This window comes from Budorcas taxicolor, chromosome 14 (assembly GCF_023091745.1).
Source record: "Budorcas taxicolor isolate Tak-1 chromosome 14, Takin1.1, whole genome shotgun sequence".
Classification (NCBI taxonomy): Eukaryota; Metazoa; Chordata; class Mammalia; order Artiodactyla; family Bovidae; genus Budorcas; species Budorcas taxicolor.
Window position 1 is genome coordinate 77,359,861 of NC_068923.1, and position 16,824 is coordinate 77,376,684.

General features: G+C 41.5%; 1 protein-coding gene across 1 annotated transcript in view; it reads left to right on the forward strand.

The window, feature by feature from the left end:
- Positions 1-16,824, forward strand: part of RGS22 (regulator of G protein signaling 22) — a 136,200-nt gene that overhangs the window by 19,606 nt on the left and 99,770 nt on the right. The window contains 1 exon segment of the mRNA XM_052651583.1: positions 10,766-10,987. Within this exon segment, the coding sequence (XP_052507543.1) occupies positions 10,766-10,987 (222 nt within the window).

The window sequence follows — 16,824 nt, forward strand, 5'->3', positions numbered from 1 at the left end:
TAAAAAAGTCTCAGGTAATTTTAAAGGGATTGGGCCCTAAAACGAACAATGTCTTAAAGCCTAACTACAGAAAATGTGTTTTGAAGGGAAAGTACTAGATGTATTTTTTTTTTTTTTGCCTAGATGAATTCTTGTGCATATGTATGTACTATGCTCACATGTTTATTTGTTTTGTTTCCTTTTTTTCAAAAAGAATTTGTGTTTTCTCCTCCATGGGGCATGCTGGATCTCTGAAACCATCATGGGGGTCAGGTTGAGACACTAAGCCACGCTCTCCCTTTCCAGCAACAGGCTTTAGCCATGTTACAGGACACTTCGACAACTTCCTCTGTGGTCTGACTCTTCACCTTTCATCATCCAAGTGTGTGTTATAAAATACCCAGCAGAGCCACAAAATTATTGTCAGAATTTTATTCTTCTGGATTATGCAGTCTTTCCTCTAGGCTCTGCATTCTCCATTCTTCTTCCAAAAAAACAAAAAAATACATTTTAGTGAAGTTTTAGAAAAAAAAGTCTTTCTGTTGGGTCTGATTTCAGTTTCTCAAAATATACATTTCATTGTCTCGAGATTTATGATTATATAGACTTTTACTTGGCCTAGAAAATACACCCCCCCCCGCCACCTAATTTTCTTCATTATTAAAAAAAGATCAATCTTAAATTATAGAAGAAATATAACAATAGTATAGGAAATTAACTTCAAGTTTAAGAAGAGTTCAGCCCATATCCTGCCATCCAGTTAGAAGAGACATAACCTTTTCATATACATTTGTTTCAAGGCTCTAGTTGAAATTGACTTAGTGTGGTTTCTTTTGAACTCTATGCAATAATGCTTTTCATCCTTCAGGCAGTTTGACCCCTTCATGTGTCCCATGCAGCCCACCTGGGCCGCTTATCCTTCTTTTCTGTCTCTCCAAATCCTCTGCTCTTATATTATATTCACTGTCTTTCTGTCTCTCTCCGTCTGTCTCATCCCTTTGCATTTACATTTGGCACTGTACAGTCTGCATATTAACTACTCACGCTTCATGCCCAAGATGGGAGAAGGGGAAATACCACAGGTTTTCAAAAAGCAATTGGGGGCAGGGAGGAGAAGGAATAATGGATTCCCGGACCAAGTTACTGGCAAGATTCTAAAACAGATTAGTAATGTTTGGTTTATGAGCACTTAACTAAGAATTAGAAGCCAGCATGGGCTTACTGAGAATTAGTAAGCCAAACTAATCTCACGCTCTCTGTCTTTTTTATTTTCACCCTTCTTTCTTTTGGATGGTTATGAATCGGTACTTTAGGGAACTGTAAATATATGATTTCAGTGAGTGACAATAATGATAATAAATTGAGCCATCTTACTTCCTGCTCAAAACTTTGTCTAGTGGCTCCTCGTTACACTAAGAATAAAATACAAAATCCTGTATAATCTGGCTCTTGCCATCTCTTGGGCTTTATTTCCTATGCCTCTTTTGCTTGTTAATCCTTTTCCAGCCTAGCTGGAAAACTTGGCCTTTTATGTTTCTCAAACGTGAGTATGCTAACTGTACTCAGGGCCTCTCAGCCTGGAGGGCTCTCCCCCGAGATATTTGTATCACTTTCTCTCTGATTTAAATCACTCCGTCCAGAAAGCCTTCCCTCCCAACCCTGTCTAAACAATACATGCTCCACTTAGGCTGCTGTGTTTGTCTTCAGAGCCCTATCATCATCTGTGAAATTTATTCTCAGATATTTCGCTAATCATAGCCAGTAGGCGTTGACTCTTAATAGCCCAACTTGCAAGTCCAAACTCCTTAATACGGACTCTTTCTAGCCTTCTCTGTAGCTTCATCCTTATGTCATCTTCCTGTCCCTAGCCGCCCTCGCCCACCTTGGCCGCGTGCATTGTTCCTGTGCTCATCTCCAGTGTAATGGCTGGAAGAGCAGAGAAATAGGACTGTGTGACCTCAGCTGCTTCACTCATTGCCCGTGTGATCTCAGGTATATTCCTTAATTACTGAGTTCCTCAATACCTTTCTCTAAGGACACAGTAGAACCGTCTTGCAAGACTGTTACGAAATGAGGTAATATGTGTTACGTACCTGGCACAGATTTAGTGCTTCTCTCTCCTTTCCCTCCACTAACCAGCCCATCTCGTCTTCCATTCCTGCGACATGAGGGACAGTCACGCTTTAGTTGGATTGATGGATTATTGTCATTCTAGAGAATAATCTGTTCCACACAAACCTGTCATTGGCTTTGACTTTTAAAAATTATTATTTAGCAGAGACTTGGATGAAACATTGCAAGTGAACTGGTGTTTTTCCAGCTTACTCAGCTGGTGAGTGGCAGGGTCCACCCAGGCCCACATGGCTCAAACACTTGTCCTACCGCACTGTAGTGACTATAGAACTGGCCGGAGAGGAGTAGACTGACAGTTTGGATAACAGAATTTAGTCTCATTTTGGTCATGGTAGTCTGGAATATCGGAGAAGGCAATGGCACCCCACTCCAGTACTCTTGCCTGGAAAACCCCGTGGATGGAGGAGCTTGGTAGGCTGCAGTCCATGGGGTCACGAAGGGTCGGACACGACTGAGCGACTTCACTTCACTTTTCACTTTCATGCATTGGAGACGGAAATGGCAACCCACTCCAGTGTTCTTGCCTGGAGAATCCCAGGGACGGGGGAGCCTGGTGGGCTGCCGTCTATGACGTCGCACAGAGTCGGACACGACTGAAGCTACTTAGCAGCAGCAGCAGCAGTCTGGAATATGGGCTAAAATAAGTAAAGCTAATGCGTTTTAGGGCGCATTATAGTTAAGATCGAGAACAATATTAGTCTGGAGCCTAGAAGGCACTCATTAATGTTTGTGTGTTTTTTTTGCATTGGATTGAATTGTCAGACCACATGTGGAATATTGTGTTGTGTTCTTGGTGCCCTATGTTGAGTTGCTCCACTAAACCAGACTCAGGGAGACTTGGTTAAATGAATGCTATGGAAACTACGTCAAATGAGTGAGGGGTGAAAGATGAGTAAGTATTGGACCTGGTTTGGGAATGAGTAGAAATGTTGTAATGAAGCAGCTCTTTCTAAATATTTGAAGATGTGATTGAGGAAGAATGGTTAAGAGTTTCTTGAGGAAGAAGGGTTAAGAGTTTCTGTGAAGCTCAAGGGCAGAACCAGGGCCAGCATTTATGAGGAAATTGATTTTCACTCACTAGAAGATGTTTAAAGATGGTTTTCTAACCATAGAATGGGCTGGCTAGTGAAGGACTAAACTCTCTGTGATTCAGATATTCAGGTATAAGTAATCATTTGGGGAAATATTTTATAGGGGATGTACGTATTGGGTGGGAGAATAGACTTTTTCAGGTAAAGAAAATTTGATTAATTTCTTCTACTCTGTTTTCTGTTTTGTTTTTTTCTTAATCCTAGAAATTGCACTGTTAATTTTCTGGGGCCAGGATAGATCCCTTTCTTCTGTATCTCCCAAAACTTCTTGAGGACGATTTTTTTTTTTAATTTTTACACCTTCCGCATAAGATCCTTAAACTAAATAAACCTTCTAATCTTCTTCTGCCTCTCCTCCTCTTCCACCTCCACCCTCAAAAAAAAAAAAAACCCAAAACAAAAACCCAACAGCCTCAGCCTGACAGTATAGATACATATAACAACATTCTCGATCTAAAAGAGCTCTTAGGTCATCTAGATTTCTGAGACCTTCTCCACATTTATGGTGAAATGCCCAAGGTCCCATAAGTGGATTGTGGCAAAAATGGGCCTTGGAATGAGGCTCTCTGTCTCCTACACCGTCTCTTTCCATTACACCATTACACCCTTGGGACACATTGTAAGATCCAGAAACTGATGGCTGGTATCCTGCCTCCATGTTATTTTTTGATGAGGGGAATCCAGGACAGTTGCTGCTATTATAAATGAGTGTGGCACTTTCCAAATCCTAGCTTTCATAACTTCATTCTGTTTGTTCTGGTGCCAGGATCACATTCAGATATTGTTTTCATTTAGTGTCTGGGAAGGTTTTTTTTTTTTTTGCTGTCATCTCTTTATGGACAAGTGTTTGCTTATTAAATTTTCTTCTATGCTATAGTGTGAAAACACTCTTTTCCCCCCTTTTTGGTTTTATTTTGTGTGTTTTATGCTCAGTGACTGTTGTGGGATTGAGTAGATGAGCCCACATACAGATTTAGGTTGGGCCTCTGTGGGTGGTTGAGAATGTTTGTGACATTTATGGTTTGCAGAAGCTGAAGGGGTGGCCTGTTCTATACCCTCCTAGCAAGGATAGGTATGTCATGTGTTTGCCAGACTATGCTTAGCTATGTGCCTTTGGAATTTTACCATAACTTCTTTTTTTGGAATGATTCTCCACACTTCTTTAAAATCTGTAAGCTATTATAATTTCTTGCAGCTTTATGAAGGAACTATATGTTAGATGGTTGAGTAAAAGGAGAGAAAGAAAGAGACAATGGATTTGGGAAATGAGTGTGATGAAGGAGAGATGAATAATTTGGGTCTTCCTCTGCCAAAATTCAAATACTCAGAGACTGATTTTTCAAGGTGTTGATGGAGCCCTAGATAGTACTGCTTAGTTCAGCATTTGTTCCAATGGATGTTTTGATAAGCCTTGTAGCTCAAACATAAAGCACTCAAATTACATAATGCTACTCATTTTATTAACTAAGGACATTTTCTATGCATTTTAAGTGGCACATGATTCGTTCCCTCCCACTGGTGAATATGTCCAGTAAATAGTTTATGGTTAAACATCTAAAATGACAATAAAACTTAGATTAAAAGAAGTTGTTATTGGTAACTGACTTGTTACATTCAAGCAGTCAGATGTTTCTCATTCACTGACTAAGATGCATGTTTTAAATATAGCTTTGGATCTCAATTAGTAGAGACAGAGTTGGAGCAGAGATGAACATGTATTAAATTAACCTAGTCATTAGTTTTTAATTTAAATACTGTTCAGCTAAATAATTTGGCACCCGGTAAGTTTCAGTGGTGCTTGGCTGGCAGTTTAAGCACATCACTAATTATTCACAGGTTTTTTTTTTTCCCCCTCCTCTTTTTAAAGAAATGTGGAACCAGCAATTTATTGTGGTAAAAATATTTTCATGCACTTGCTTTTTCTGTGAAAATATTTTTCGCACATGGATGACTGGTACTACAAAGTTAGCTTTCACCACCTTCAGGTCAATTCGTTTTAGAACATTTGGAAAATGATACTCTTGAAATAAGAAAATTAAGTAAGGAAAAGAGCAGTCCGTAACAGCTTGCAGAGGATTGAGTTTGAGGCTAAAACTGAAGATTTTTTCCTGTCATATGATTAAAAGCTGAGTTTTCTCTAAATCAGCCTACTCAGCTTTCTGGGAGAAAGTCTTCCTCCATCATTCATTTCTGTCCCCCCACTTGGCATGTCTTTCATTGTCACATGCTAAACTAACTTGAGGAATTTTGTAGATAAGCTTAGAAATGGTAACAACAGAGGACATGATAAGTGAGAAAGATTCCTTTTGAGCAAACAGGACTTTGGGGAATACAGCCCAGGGTTCTTTCTCCTATGTGTAGATCCTCGATTGCCAGCCCCAGTCTGTGAGCACACATGGAAGTCAGCATGAAGCAGCAAACAGCACGTGGGCTTTGAAGTTTGCTTAACCTGGATTCTGTCTTGCCCTACACTCCGCCCGCCCCACCCCCCAGCTAAAACCTCTCCAGTGGCTCCCCATCATTCTAAAGCAATGGTTCTCACACTTGAGCATGCATCAGAATCATCTGTGAGCTGGTTAAACACAGAATATTGGGAACCACCCCCAGAATTTCTGATTATGAAGTGAGAACCCTTGAATCTGCATTTCTAACAGGTTCCTAGGTGATGCTGATGCTGCTGGTCCAGGGACACACTCCAGGAATCACCGATTTGGGAGATGATGTAGAGAGTTATGGCATACATAGAAGGTTCTTGGTGATCTCGTCCTCTGCCTTTGTCTCCAGGTTTCCGTCCTGTTATTCTCCCCTTGGGTATTCTGCTTCAGCAGCGGCAAACTGCTTGCAGGTCCTCACAGGTGCCCTGTTGTCTGGCACTCCTCGCCTATTGTTTGTGCAAATATCTTGATACACTCACTGTTTCTGTTGCTGAGTTCCCTCCTCTCCCTTGTCTGCCCGATATGAATGCCTGTTTATTCTTCCAGACTCAGCTTTCTTTATGTGGTACTACTGTGTTTACTCGATCAGTTGTGTCCAATTTCTTTGCAACCCGGTGGACTGTAGCCCACCAGGCTCCTCTGTCCATGGGGATTCTCCAGGCAAAAACACTGGAGTGGGTTGCCATGTCCTCCTCCAAGAGATCTTCCCAACCCAGGTCTCCCACACTGCAGGCAAATTCTTTCTTGTCTGAGCCACCAGGGAAGGACAGAGGGTGCAGGAGGCCACACTGAGCTGTGGGCAGTCCAGCCCACTGTCTTTTTGGGGCCAACCTTGGGCTCTTCTCTGAGGCGGTCTCTGATAACCAAAGCATCAGGCTGCCTCTCCTCAAGGACTCTGGGGGTCTCAGGAGGGTCAACTTCCTTAATTTCCTAAAGATTCTTGACAAATTCCCCTGTGCCATCAGTCCGCTTTATAAATACTTCTGTTGTAGTAGACTTACACAGGCGTTGTCACTCAAAATGAATTATTTGTGCTCTGCAGAGTGAGCAAGGGTGATTTAAAGAGTGAGGGTGACTTTGTCTGTGTAGCCATTTACAAACACACATAGACCAGTCTGTGAACATCCTAGAGGGGTCTGAGATGGAGGAGGAGACTCTACCATTCCCTCAGTGACTCTGACCTTCCTGCCTAGCTGTCGTCTCATGCTGAGGGTGATCCTAGTGTCAAACATACATACTTTTGTATAACGTGAGCTTTAAACACAAGCCCACTACTTTATCTGGTCCCTAACTGAAGAATTAATGACACATTTTAATGTCAGAGGAAAAATTCACAATGATGACCTTCTTGAAAGTCCGGTTCAGTTCAGTTGCTCAGTCATGTCCAACTCTTTGTGACCCCATGGACTACAGCACACCAGGCCTCCCTGTCCATCACCAACTCCTGGAGCTCACTCAAACTCATGTCCACTGAGTCAGTGATGCCATCCAACCATCTCATCCTCTGTCGTCCCCTTCTTCTCCTACCCTCAGCCTTTTCCCAGCATCAGGGTCTCTTCAAATGAGTCAGTTCTTCGCATCATGTAGCCAAAGTACTGGATTTCAGCTTCAGCATCTGTCCTTCTGATGAATATTCAGGACTGATCTTTAGGATGGACTGGTTGGATCTCCTTGCAGTCCAAGGGACTTTTAAGAGTCTTCTCCAACACCACAGTTCAGAAGCATCAGATCTTCAGTGCTCAGCTTTCTTCACCATCCAACTCTCACATCCATACATGACTATAGGAAAAACCATAGCCTTGACTAGATGGACCTTTGTTGGGAAAGTAATAAAGAAAGCTGAGTCTGCTTTTTAATATGCTGTCTCAGTTCAGTTCAGTTCAGTCGCTCAGTCATGTCCGACTCTTTGTGACCCCATGAATTGAGGCACACCAGGCCTCCCTGTCCATCACCAACTCCCGGAGTTCACTCAGACTCGTGTTCATCGAGTCAGTGATGCCATCCAGCCATCTCATCCTCTGTCGTCCCCTTCTCCTCCTGCCCCCAATCCCTCCCAGCATCAAAGTCTTTTCCAGTGAGTCAACTCTTCGCATGAGGTGGCCAAAGTACTGGAGTACTTTAGCATCATTCCTTCCAAAGAAATCCCAGGGTTGATCACCTTCAGAATGGACTGGTTGGATCTCCTTGCAGTCCAAGGGACTCTCAAGAGTCTTCTCCAACACCACAGTTCAAAAGCATCAATTCTTCGGCGCTCAGCCTTCTTCACAGTCCAACTTTCATATCCATACATGACCACTGGAAAAACCATAGCCTTGACTAGACGGACCTTGGTCAGCAAAGTAATGTCTCTGCTTTTGAATATGCTATCTAGGTTGGTCATAACTTTTCTTCCAAGGAGTAAGCATCTTTTAATTTCATGGCTGCAGTCACCATCTGCAGTGATTTTGGAGCCCCCCAAAATAAAAGTCTGACACTGTTTCCACTGTTTCTCCATCTATTTCCTATGGAGTGATGGGACCGGATGCCATGATCTTTGTTTTCTGAATGTTGAGCTTTAAGCCAACTTTTTCACTGATGTGGGGTCTGAACCCTCTGCTCTTTTACTTTCATCAAGAGGCTTTTGAGTTCCTCTTTACTTTCTGCCATGAGGGTGGTGTCATCTGCATATCTGAGGTTCTTGATATTTCTCCCAGCAATCTTGATTCCAGCTTGTGTTTCTTCCAGTCCAGCGTTTCTCATGATGTACTCTGCATATAAGTTAAATAAGCAGGGTGACAATATTCAGCCTTGAAGTACTCCTTTCCTTAATTGGAACCAGTCTGTTAATCCATGTCCAGTGCTAACTTGAAAGTTAGGACAACACTATACTTTATGACAGTTTTCAAGGAATTCAAGGGCCAGGTTTAATTAAATATGATTTCACATTATGGACTGACTGTAGGACCCCTCTCTCTTGTCTCACATTTCAGTTGAGATGTGAGCTCTTTGATTTTAATAATTGGGCTCGTTTCTCAGGTGCAGGTCTTAAAAGTTGGGTGCCTGATGTGGGGTCTGAACCCTCTGCTCCTCATGGGGCTGCTCTGGATTTTGAGTTACAGGGGTGACTGCTCCAGGGGTGGGGTTGATGGTGAGTTTGTGTCCCAGCTTCTCCTGTTTGACGTGGTTTTCATCTTGTTTGACCAATATATAGTCACACTCAGCCAGCTTTTAGGCTTTTTTTTTGCTTTTTTTTTTTTTTACGCTTCTTTACAAGGAAATTTTTCTGTATGTAGCTGCGGACTCAGTGTGTCCATCAGAGGAGGCATCTTCAGGATCTTCCTAAGATGCCGTCTGGCTGTAGGATGAGTTTTCATTAAAAAATATGTCTGTGTATATATATACACAGGCTTCCCTGGTGGCTCAGCTGGTAAAGAATTTGCCTGCAATGCAGGAGATCCCAGTTCAATTCCTGGGTCGGGAAGTTCCCCTGGAGAAGGGATAGGCTACCCACTCCAGTATGCTTGGGCTTCCCTGGTGGCTCAGGTGGTTAAGAATCCACCTGCAGTGCAGTAAGCCTGGTTCTATCCCTGGGTTGGGAAGATCCCCTGGAGAAGGGCATGGCAACCCACTCCAGTATTCTTCTCTGGAGAATCCCCGTGGACAGAGGAGCTGGCAGGCTACAGTCCATGGGGTCGCAAAGGGCTGGACACGACTGAGTGACTAAGCACAGCACAGCACATATAGATACACATATGTACTGTTGTTGTTAAGTCACTCAGTCATGTCTGACTCTTTCACGACCCCATGGGCAGTAGCCTGCCAGGCTCTTCTGTCCGTGGGATTTCCCAGGCAAGAATACTAGAGTGAGTTGCCATTTCCTTCTCCAGGGGATCTTCCTGACCCAGGGATTGAACCTGTATCTCATGCATTACAGGCAGATTCTTTAGCTCTGAGCCACCAGGAAAGTTACTCATATACATATATGTATGTGTGTGTGTGTGTATATATACACACACATACATACAAACACATAGTAGGTATTTGTACATATACATATATATTTGTAACTCCAATTTTATAACATCCTGCTATTTATTAAATTTTAACTAATAGTGTATCTAGCCATCTCCTAGTAAAACTTGGAAGAACTGATGCTCTCCTCAGTACACTTACTACATGAGTATGCAGTTCATTGAAGGTGTCCTAAAATAAATTAATGTTCTAAAAAAGGGACCTGATTCTAGATTTGGAGGGCAAAATGAGAAAAGAAACAGGCAATCCACCATATGCTTGCTATGGAGTGATTTACCCAAAGTCACAGAGCTACTTACTGGCAAGCTGGTATTAAAACTCAAGACTCCTGACTGTAACTGACTGACTTTAAATAAAAGTTGGCAGCATTTAGTAATTACAGAGAAAAGCTCAGAAATGTTGTCTTTCACTCTCTCTCTCTCTCTCTCTTTTTGTCACAGTGAATGGAATGGTGTTGAAATAGTCTTAAATGAAGAACAGATTGTATTTAATTTTCTCCTTTTGGGCAAGAGAGACCTAGCTTTCATGGCTCCTGGGGATGAAAGAGACAACAGGAGTGTTATATCTTCTCTGATTCATTCTTCCCTAGTAATCCACCCCCTTCTAAGAGAATAACGTTGCTTCACAGAGACCAGGGTGTATTTCTTTCTAGTTCCAAAGAAGCACAGAGATAAGTTGTTGTTGTTCAGTTGTTCAGTCATGTCTGACTCTATGCGACCCCGTGGACTGCAGCATGCCAGGCTTCCCTGTCCTTCACCATCTCCTGGAGTTTGCTGAAACTCATGTCCATTGAGTCAATGATGTCATCCAACCATCTTGTCCTCTGTTGCCCCTTCTCCTCCTACCCTCAATCTTTTCTAGAGAGAAGAGGTGTATGCAAAGGAAATTTCTGCCATAATATATCCTGACACTTATGGCATAAGTACATTTGGAAGGAAGGGTTCAGTGGGTTCCCTTACCTGTAGTCAAAAGTTTCCAAGCTCCTAAGAGGAAAGATTTATCTATTAAGATTTATCAGAACTTTGTGTAAGTATATATGCATACCTGTAAGTATCAAGTCTTCTTGGAGCAGTGAGTTTCTGGTTTTTAAGACATTTCTGCAAATTTATTTTGCAGACCTTTTCAGAGGCAGTTAGATTTAATGTGGTCTATGGAGTTTTTGAAGTAGTTAACAATGCTCCACAACTTCTGGAAAAGCAGTTGAAAAAAATTCTACTAAACCAGCGACCTCGAAATCCTATCTATGATGTTGTAAGGAAAGGAAAGAGTGATGTTAAACCTGTTCAAGTGAACGCCCCTCACGAAGATGAGACCATTAATGTCAACTACAATATCATGGTAAGAAAGTATATTTGAGTTACATCTTACTGGCTAAATAAAGCATTAAATGAAATTATCATCAGATTCCTTGGGCATCCCTTTCTAAAGTGTAACTGTATTTATTAAATTTTATTGTACTTATATACAAAGTATTTGTCAGTAACTGTATCATCTTATTCATATGAAATGACCAGTTTAGCAGTTTCTTGATATTTGATTATCAGTATGAGAAGGTTCATGGAATTTACTTTGAATATTTATAAAGTACAGTTAATTTTGGGTAGTATAAATAAATATATATACATATATATATCCTTTATAGTTTAGATGCATTCTAGAAAGTATGAGTATATAGACATATCTTGTATATATTGCAGGTTGGCTCCAGACCACTACAATAAAGTGAATATTGTGATAAAGCAAGTCACACAATTATTTTGGTTTCCCAGTGCTATAAAAATTATGTTTACACTACACTGTAGCCTATTAAGTGTACCATAGCATTGTGTCTTAGGAAACAATATACATACCTTAATTAAAAAATACTTCATTGCTAAAAAATACTAACCATCATCTGAGCTTTCAACAAGTCTTTGTAGTAACATCAAAAATACCTGATCACAGATCACCATAACAGATGTAATAATAATGAAAAACTTCGAAAGATCATAGTTTACCCAAATGTGACACAGAGACGTGAAGTGAGCAAATACTGTGGAAAAAATGGTGCATATAGACTTGCTTGCCACTGGGATGCCCCTAAACCTTCAGTTGGTAAAGAACAAAGTATCTGTGAGGCACAATAAAGCAAAGCACAATGAAATAAGTTATGCCTGTACAGTGGATTTATTTCATGTGAGTTCTGTCGAGCAGTTGGGAATTGAGGTTTCTATTTTTTATTTATTGTGTTTGTTTCTGGTGTACAGCATAGTGATTTGCTATTTTTACGCATTGTGAAATGAGAACCGCAGGAAGTCTACTTACCATCTGTCACTATTACAAAGTTATCACAGTGTTACTCACTATGTTCCCTACACTGTGCATTGCATCCCTGAGACTTGTTTTATAACTCGGAGATTGCACCGCTTAATTCCCTTCACCTGTCTTGCCCATTCCCCCATCCCCTCCCCTCTGCAGCCACTGGTTTGTTCTCTATGATTCCGTTTCTGTAGTGTTAGTTTGTTGTTTTTTAGATTCCACATAGAAGTGAAATCATATCACATATGTCTTTCTCTGTTTAAATTTCACTTGGCATAATATACCCTTTAGGTCCATCCATGATTGTTGCAAATGGCAAGATTTCATTCTTATTTGTGGCTGAGTAATGCCTCATCTTCTCTATCCATTCATCTATCAATGGATATTTAAGTTGCTTTCCTATTTTGGTTACTGTAAATAATGATACAGTGAACTTGGGATACCTGTATCTTTTTTAATTTGAGTTTTTCTTTTCTTCAGATACCCAGAGGTGGAATTGCTGGATCATATAGTAGTTCTAGTTGTAATTTTTGAGGAAACTCCATGCTATTTTTCACAGTTGGTTGTACCAATTTACATTACCACCAACAGTGCACAAGAGTTCCCTTTTCTCCATATCCTCACCAATACTTTGTTGTCTTTTTGAAAATAGCCATTCTGACAGGTGTGAGATGATATCTCATTGTGGTTTTGATTTTTATTTCACTTACAATTAGTGATCTTAAGCATCTTTTCTTGTGCCTATTGGCCATCTATATGTCTTATCTGGAAAAATGTGTGTTAAGTTCCTTAACCAATTTTTAAAATTGGATTTTTTTTTTGCTGTTTTATGAGTTCTTCATATATTTTGGACATTAACCCCTTATCAGATGTATCATTTGCACATGGCTTCTTTGATTCAGGAAGTTGCCTTTTTGTTTTGTTGATGGTTTCTTTTGCTGTACAAGACTTTTTAGTTTGGTGTAGTCCCGTTTGCTTACCTGTTGCCCTTGTCTGAGGAGACAGATCCAAAGTAAAAATGTTGCTAAGATCAGTTTCAGAGAGCATATTGCCTATGTTTTCTTTTAGGAGTTTTATGGATTCAGGTCTTACATTTAAGTCTTTAATCTGTTTGAGTTTATTTTTGTATATGCTGTAGGAAAGTGGTCTAGTTTTATTCCTTTGCATATAGCTGTCCAGTTTTTTAAGCACCATTTATTGAAGAGACTGTCTTTCCCCCATCGTATAGTCCTGTCTCTTTCGTCATAGATTAATTGACCGCAGAACTCTGGATTTATTTCTGGGCTCCCTGTTCTGTTCTGTTGATCTGTATGTCTGTGTTTTATTTTGACAATGACAATGATAGGAAGAGTTGACATTGAAGAATCAAAACGCAATCTCCTTATGAATGCTTGGCTGCCACAAACCAGTTATCCCTGTGGTAAGTTTTCTGAGACCTCCTGCTCAAAATCCTGAAGGTCAGAAGAATCATGAGGCCCTGCTTTCATGGTCTGTATTTGTATTAAAAATCAAGATCAAGTGAGCTTTACCCTTCTGCTCCATGGGAGGTTTCTGTCCTCCCTGAGCTCGCCTTAGGACACCCGTGTTACAGTTTGACAGGTGTACCACCCCAGTCAAACTCCCCATGTGCCTGGAGAGGGTCACACCCAGCCGGCATGTGGCCGGGTGCTAGGTGCCAGAAGTGAGAGCCCCTCAGGGCTTGCAGTAGCATCCTGCTTTAATTAATATAGGTTTATAGTATGGTTTGAAATCAGGGAACATAATACCTCTTGCTTTGTTGTTCTTTCTTAAGATTGCTTTGGATATTTGGGGTCTTTTGTGGTTTTATATAAACTCTGTGTGTGTGTGTGTGTGTGTGTGTGCTCAGTCACACAGTAATGTCTGGCTCTTTGCGACCCCATGGTCTGTAGCTAGTCTCCTCTGTCCGTTTCCCAGGCAAGCATACTGGAGCTGGTTGCCATTTCCTACTCCAGGAGATCTTCCCTCCCCAGGGATCAAACTTACATCTCCTGCATTGGCATACAAATTGTAGGGTTATTCTAGTTCTGGGGAAAATGCCATGAGTGTTTGCTAGGGATTGTATTGAATCTTTAGAATAATTTGTAGAATGTACATTTTAACAATAATAATTCTACCCAGCCACAAGCATGGTGTATCTTTCCATTTATTTGTTTATCTTTAATTTCTTTCATCAATATCTTATAGTTTTCAGGCTATAGATCTTTCATCTCCTTAGTTAGATTTACATGTATACTTGTGGCGGATTCATGTTGATGTATGGCAAAACCAATACAATATTGTAAAGTAATTAGCCTCCAATTAAATAAATTTAAATTAAAAAAATTTATTCTTGTGTATTTTATTCTTTTTGATGCAGTCATAAATGTGATTATTTTCTTAATTTTTCTTTCTGGTGGTTCATTATTAGAGTATAGAAATGCAACATATTTCTGCATATTAATTTTATATCCTGCAACTTTACCAAATTCATTTGTTTTAATAATTTTTGGTAGTCTTTGTACTCAGTCATGTCTGACTCTTTGTGACCCCATGGACTGCAGCTTACCAGGCTTTTATTTTTTTAATATGGTGTATCACACTGATTTGTCAATATTGAATCATCCTTGCATCTCTGGAATAAATCCCACTTGATCTCATTTATTATTCTTTTAATGTGCTGTTGAATTCAGCCGTTATGTTTTTGTTTATTTGTTTATTTATTTTTGGCTGCACTGGGTCTTTGTTGCTACATGCGGCTGTTCTCTGTTTGCTGTGGAGCAGGACTACTCTGCGTTGAGATGTGTGGACTTCTCACACGGTGGGTTCTCTTGGTGCAGGGTGCAGGCTCTAGGCATGCAGGCTTCGGTAGCTGTAACATGTGAGCTCAATAGTTGTGGCATGTGGGCCCTAGAGTGCAGGCTCCATAGTTGTGGGGCACAGGCTTAGTTGCTCTGCAAAATGTGGAATCCTCTCAGACCAGGGATCAAACTTAGGTCCACTGCATTGGAAGGCGAGTTTCTAGCCATTTAATCACCATGGAAGTCCCAGCCATTATGTTTTACTGGATCTGTTTGCATCTTTTGTTATCAGGTATATTGGTCTGTAATTATCTATCTTTCTTTCTTTTTGGTTTTGGTATCAGGGTAATGCTGGCCTTGTAGGGTGAGTTTGGAAGTGTTCCTCTTCAATTTTCTGAAACAGTTTGAGAAGGATAGGTGTTAACTATTTTTTTAAATGTTTGGTAGAATTCCCCTGTGAAGGCTTCTGACCTTGCACTTTTGTTTTTTGGGAGTTGTTGTTTTTTTTTTTTAATCACTGTAATTGATTTTCTACTTCTTCATGATTGAGTCTTAGAAGATTTTTTGTTTTTAGGGATTTATCCATCTCTTCTAGATTGTTCAGTTGTTGACAAATAATTGTTCATACTAGTCTCTTATGATTCTATTTCTGTGATATTGGTTGTAACTTCTCTTTTCTGGTTTTATTTATTTCGAGCCTCTTATTTATTGATGAGTTTGAATAAAGGTTTATCAGCTCAATCTTTTCAAAGAACTGGCTCTTCATTACTCATTTTTTTAGTCTCTATTTCATATATTTCTGCTTTGATATTTATTATTTTCTTCCTTGCCCTAACTTCGGGCTTCATTTTTCTACTGTGGTGCATAGCAGGTGAGATTGGAGCGCTCCCTCTGTGAGGGAAGCCACTGAGCTTTCCTCCTCTGCAGTTGCTCACCTGTGAGTGTGCTGTATCGTGTTACTTTTCACCTGTCGTGCTGGCGCACAGATGACACTGTTGTTGGAACTGCTGTTAGCGCCCTGCCCCCCAGCTTACCTGTTGGTTTGCCAGCAGTTGGCCCTGGTGTTTCTCCTGCGTTTTCACCTGTGTGAATCCACCAAAGTCAGGTCCCAGGATTGCAGCAGTCGTGTACCTGGACCCTCTGTGGTAGCTAGCTATGGAGGCAGCTCAGATTCTGACCTGGCCCAGTCTCTGTGTGTACGTGCCCACAAAGCCCACAGCTGCTGAAACTAGACCCGTCAGAACTGTGTGAGCGCTCATCCATTCGGACGTTCCGCAGGCGCTGAGTTCACAGCGCTGACGGTGAGGGTGTACTGTGAATCTGTAGCTCCTGTAGCCATGAGGAGAGATTTCAGCTCTCTTGTTTTAGTTGCATGGCCCCTGGGGCTCAGCTGTGGTTTCAGCCCCACCTCTGCACATGTTCCTCCAAAGGCTGCCCCAGAGCACATCTGCCCTGCCCAGCTAGGCAGGGGCAGAGGTGGTGATGGGTAGGGCATGCGAGCCTGCTCTGGGAGGTACCCCTCCTAGTATCCATGGAGACGGGTGCTTGGGGAAGGGGACTGAAATGGCAGTCCCCCTCCTTTGGGTCACTCAGCAATGGTATCCTGCTTCTTTGGGGGTCCGGGCTTCTTCCAGGAACATTCCCAGTTGTGGAGCTCCCTACTCCCATCCTTGCAGGCTGTCTCTTCACAGCCAACAACTGTCTCTCCTTGTGTCCACTCTCCAAACCCCACATTCCAGCACCCAGCCCCTCTCCACATCAACAGGCAGCAGCTCAGGCTGGAGCATGCAGGGCTGCAGAGTGGAGCATCCATGTAGGTCTTAATCTATCCTACCTGTCACAGACCAGTTGCTGTGCTTTCCTCCAAGCTCCTGAAGCTCCCCTTCTGTCCCAGCTGATCTTCCTGCCGAATGGTGAGGGGGCTTCCCTGAGTGCAGGAACCTCTTCTATCCTTCAGCTCCCCACCAGGGGTACAGGTACCATTCCGTTTCTCTTTTTCTTTTTTTCTTCCTTAAGTCCTACCCAGTTGTGTGATTTTTCCTGTCCCTTTAGGTGTCCAAGGTCCTCTGCTAGTGTACA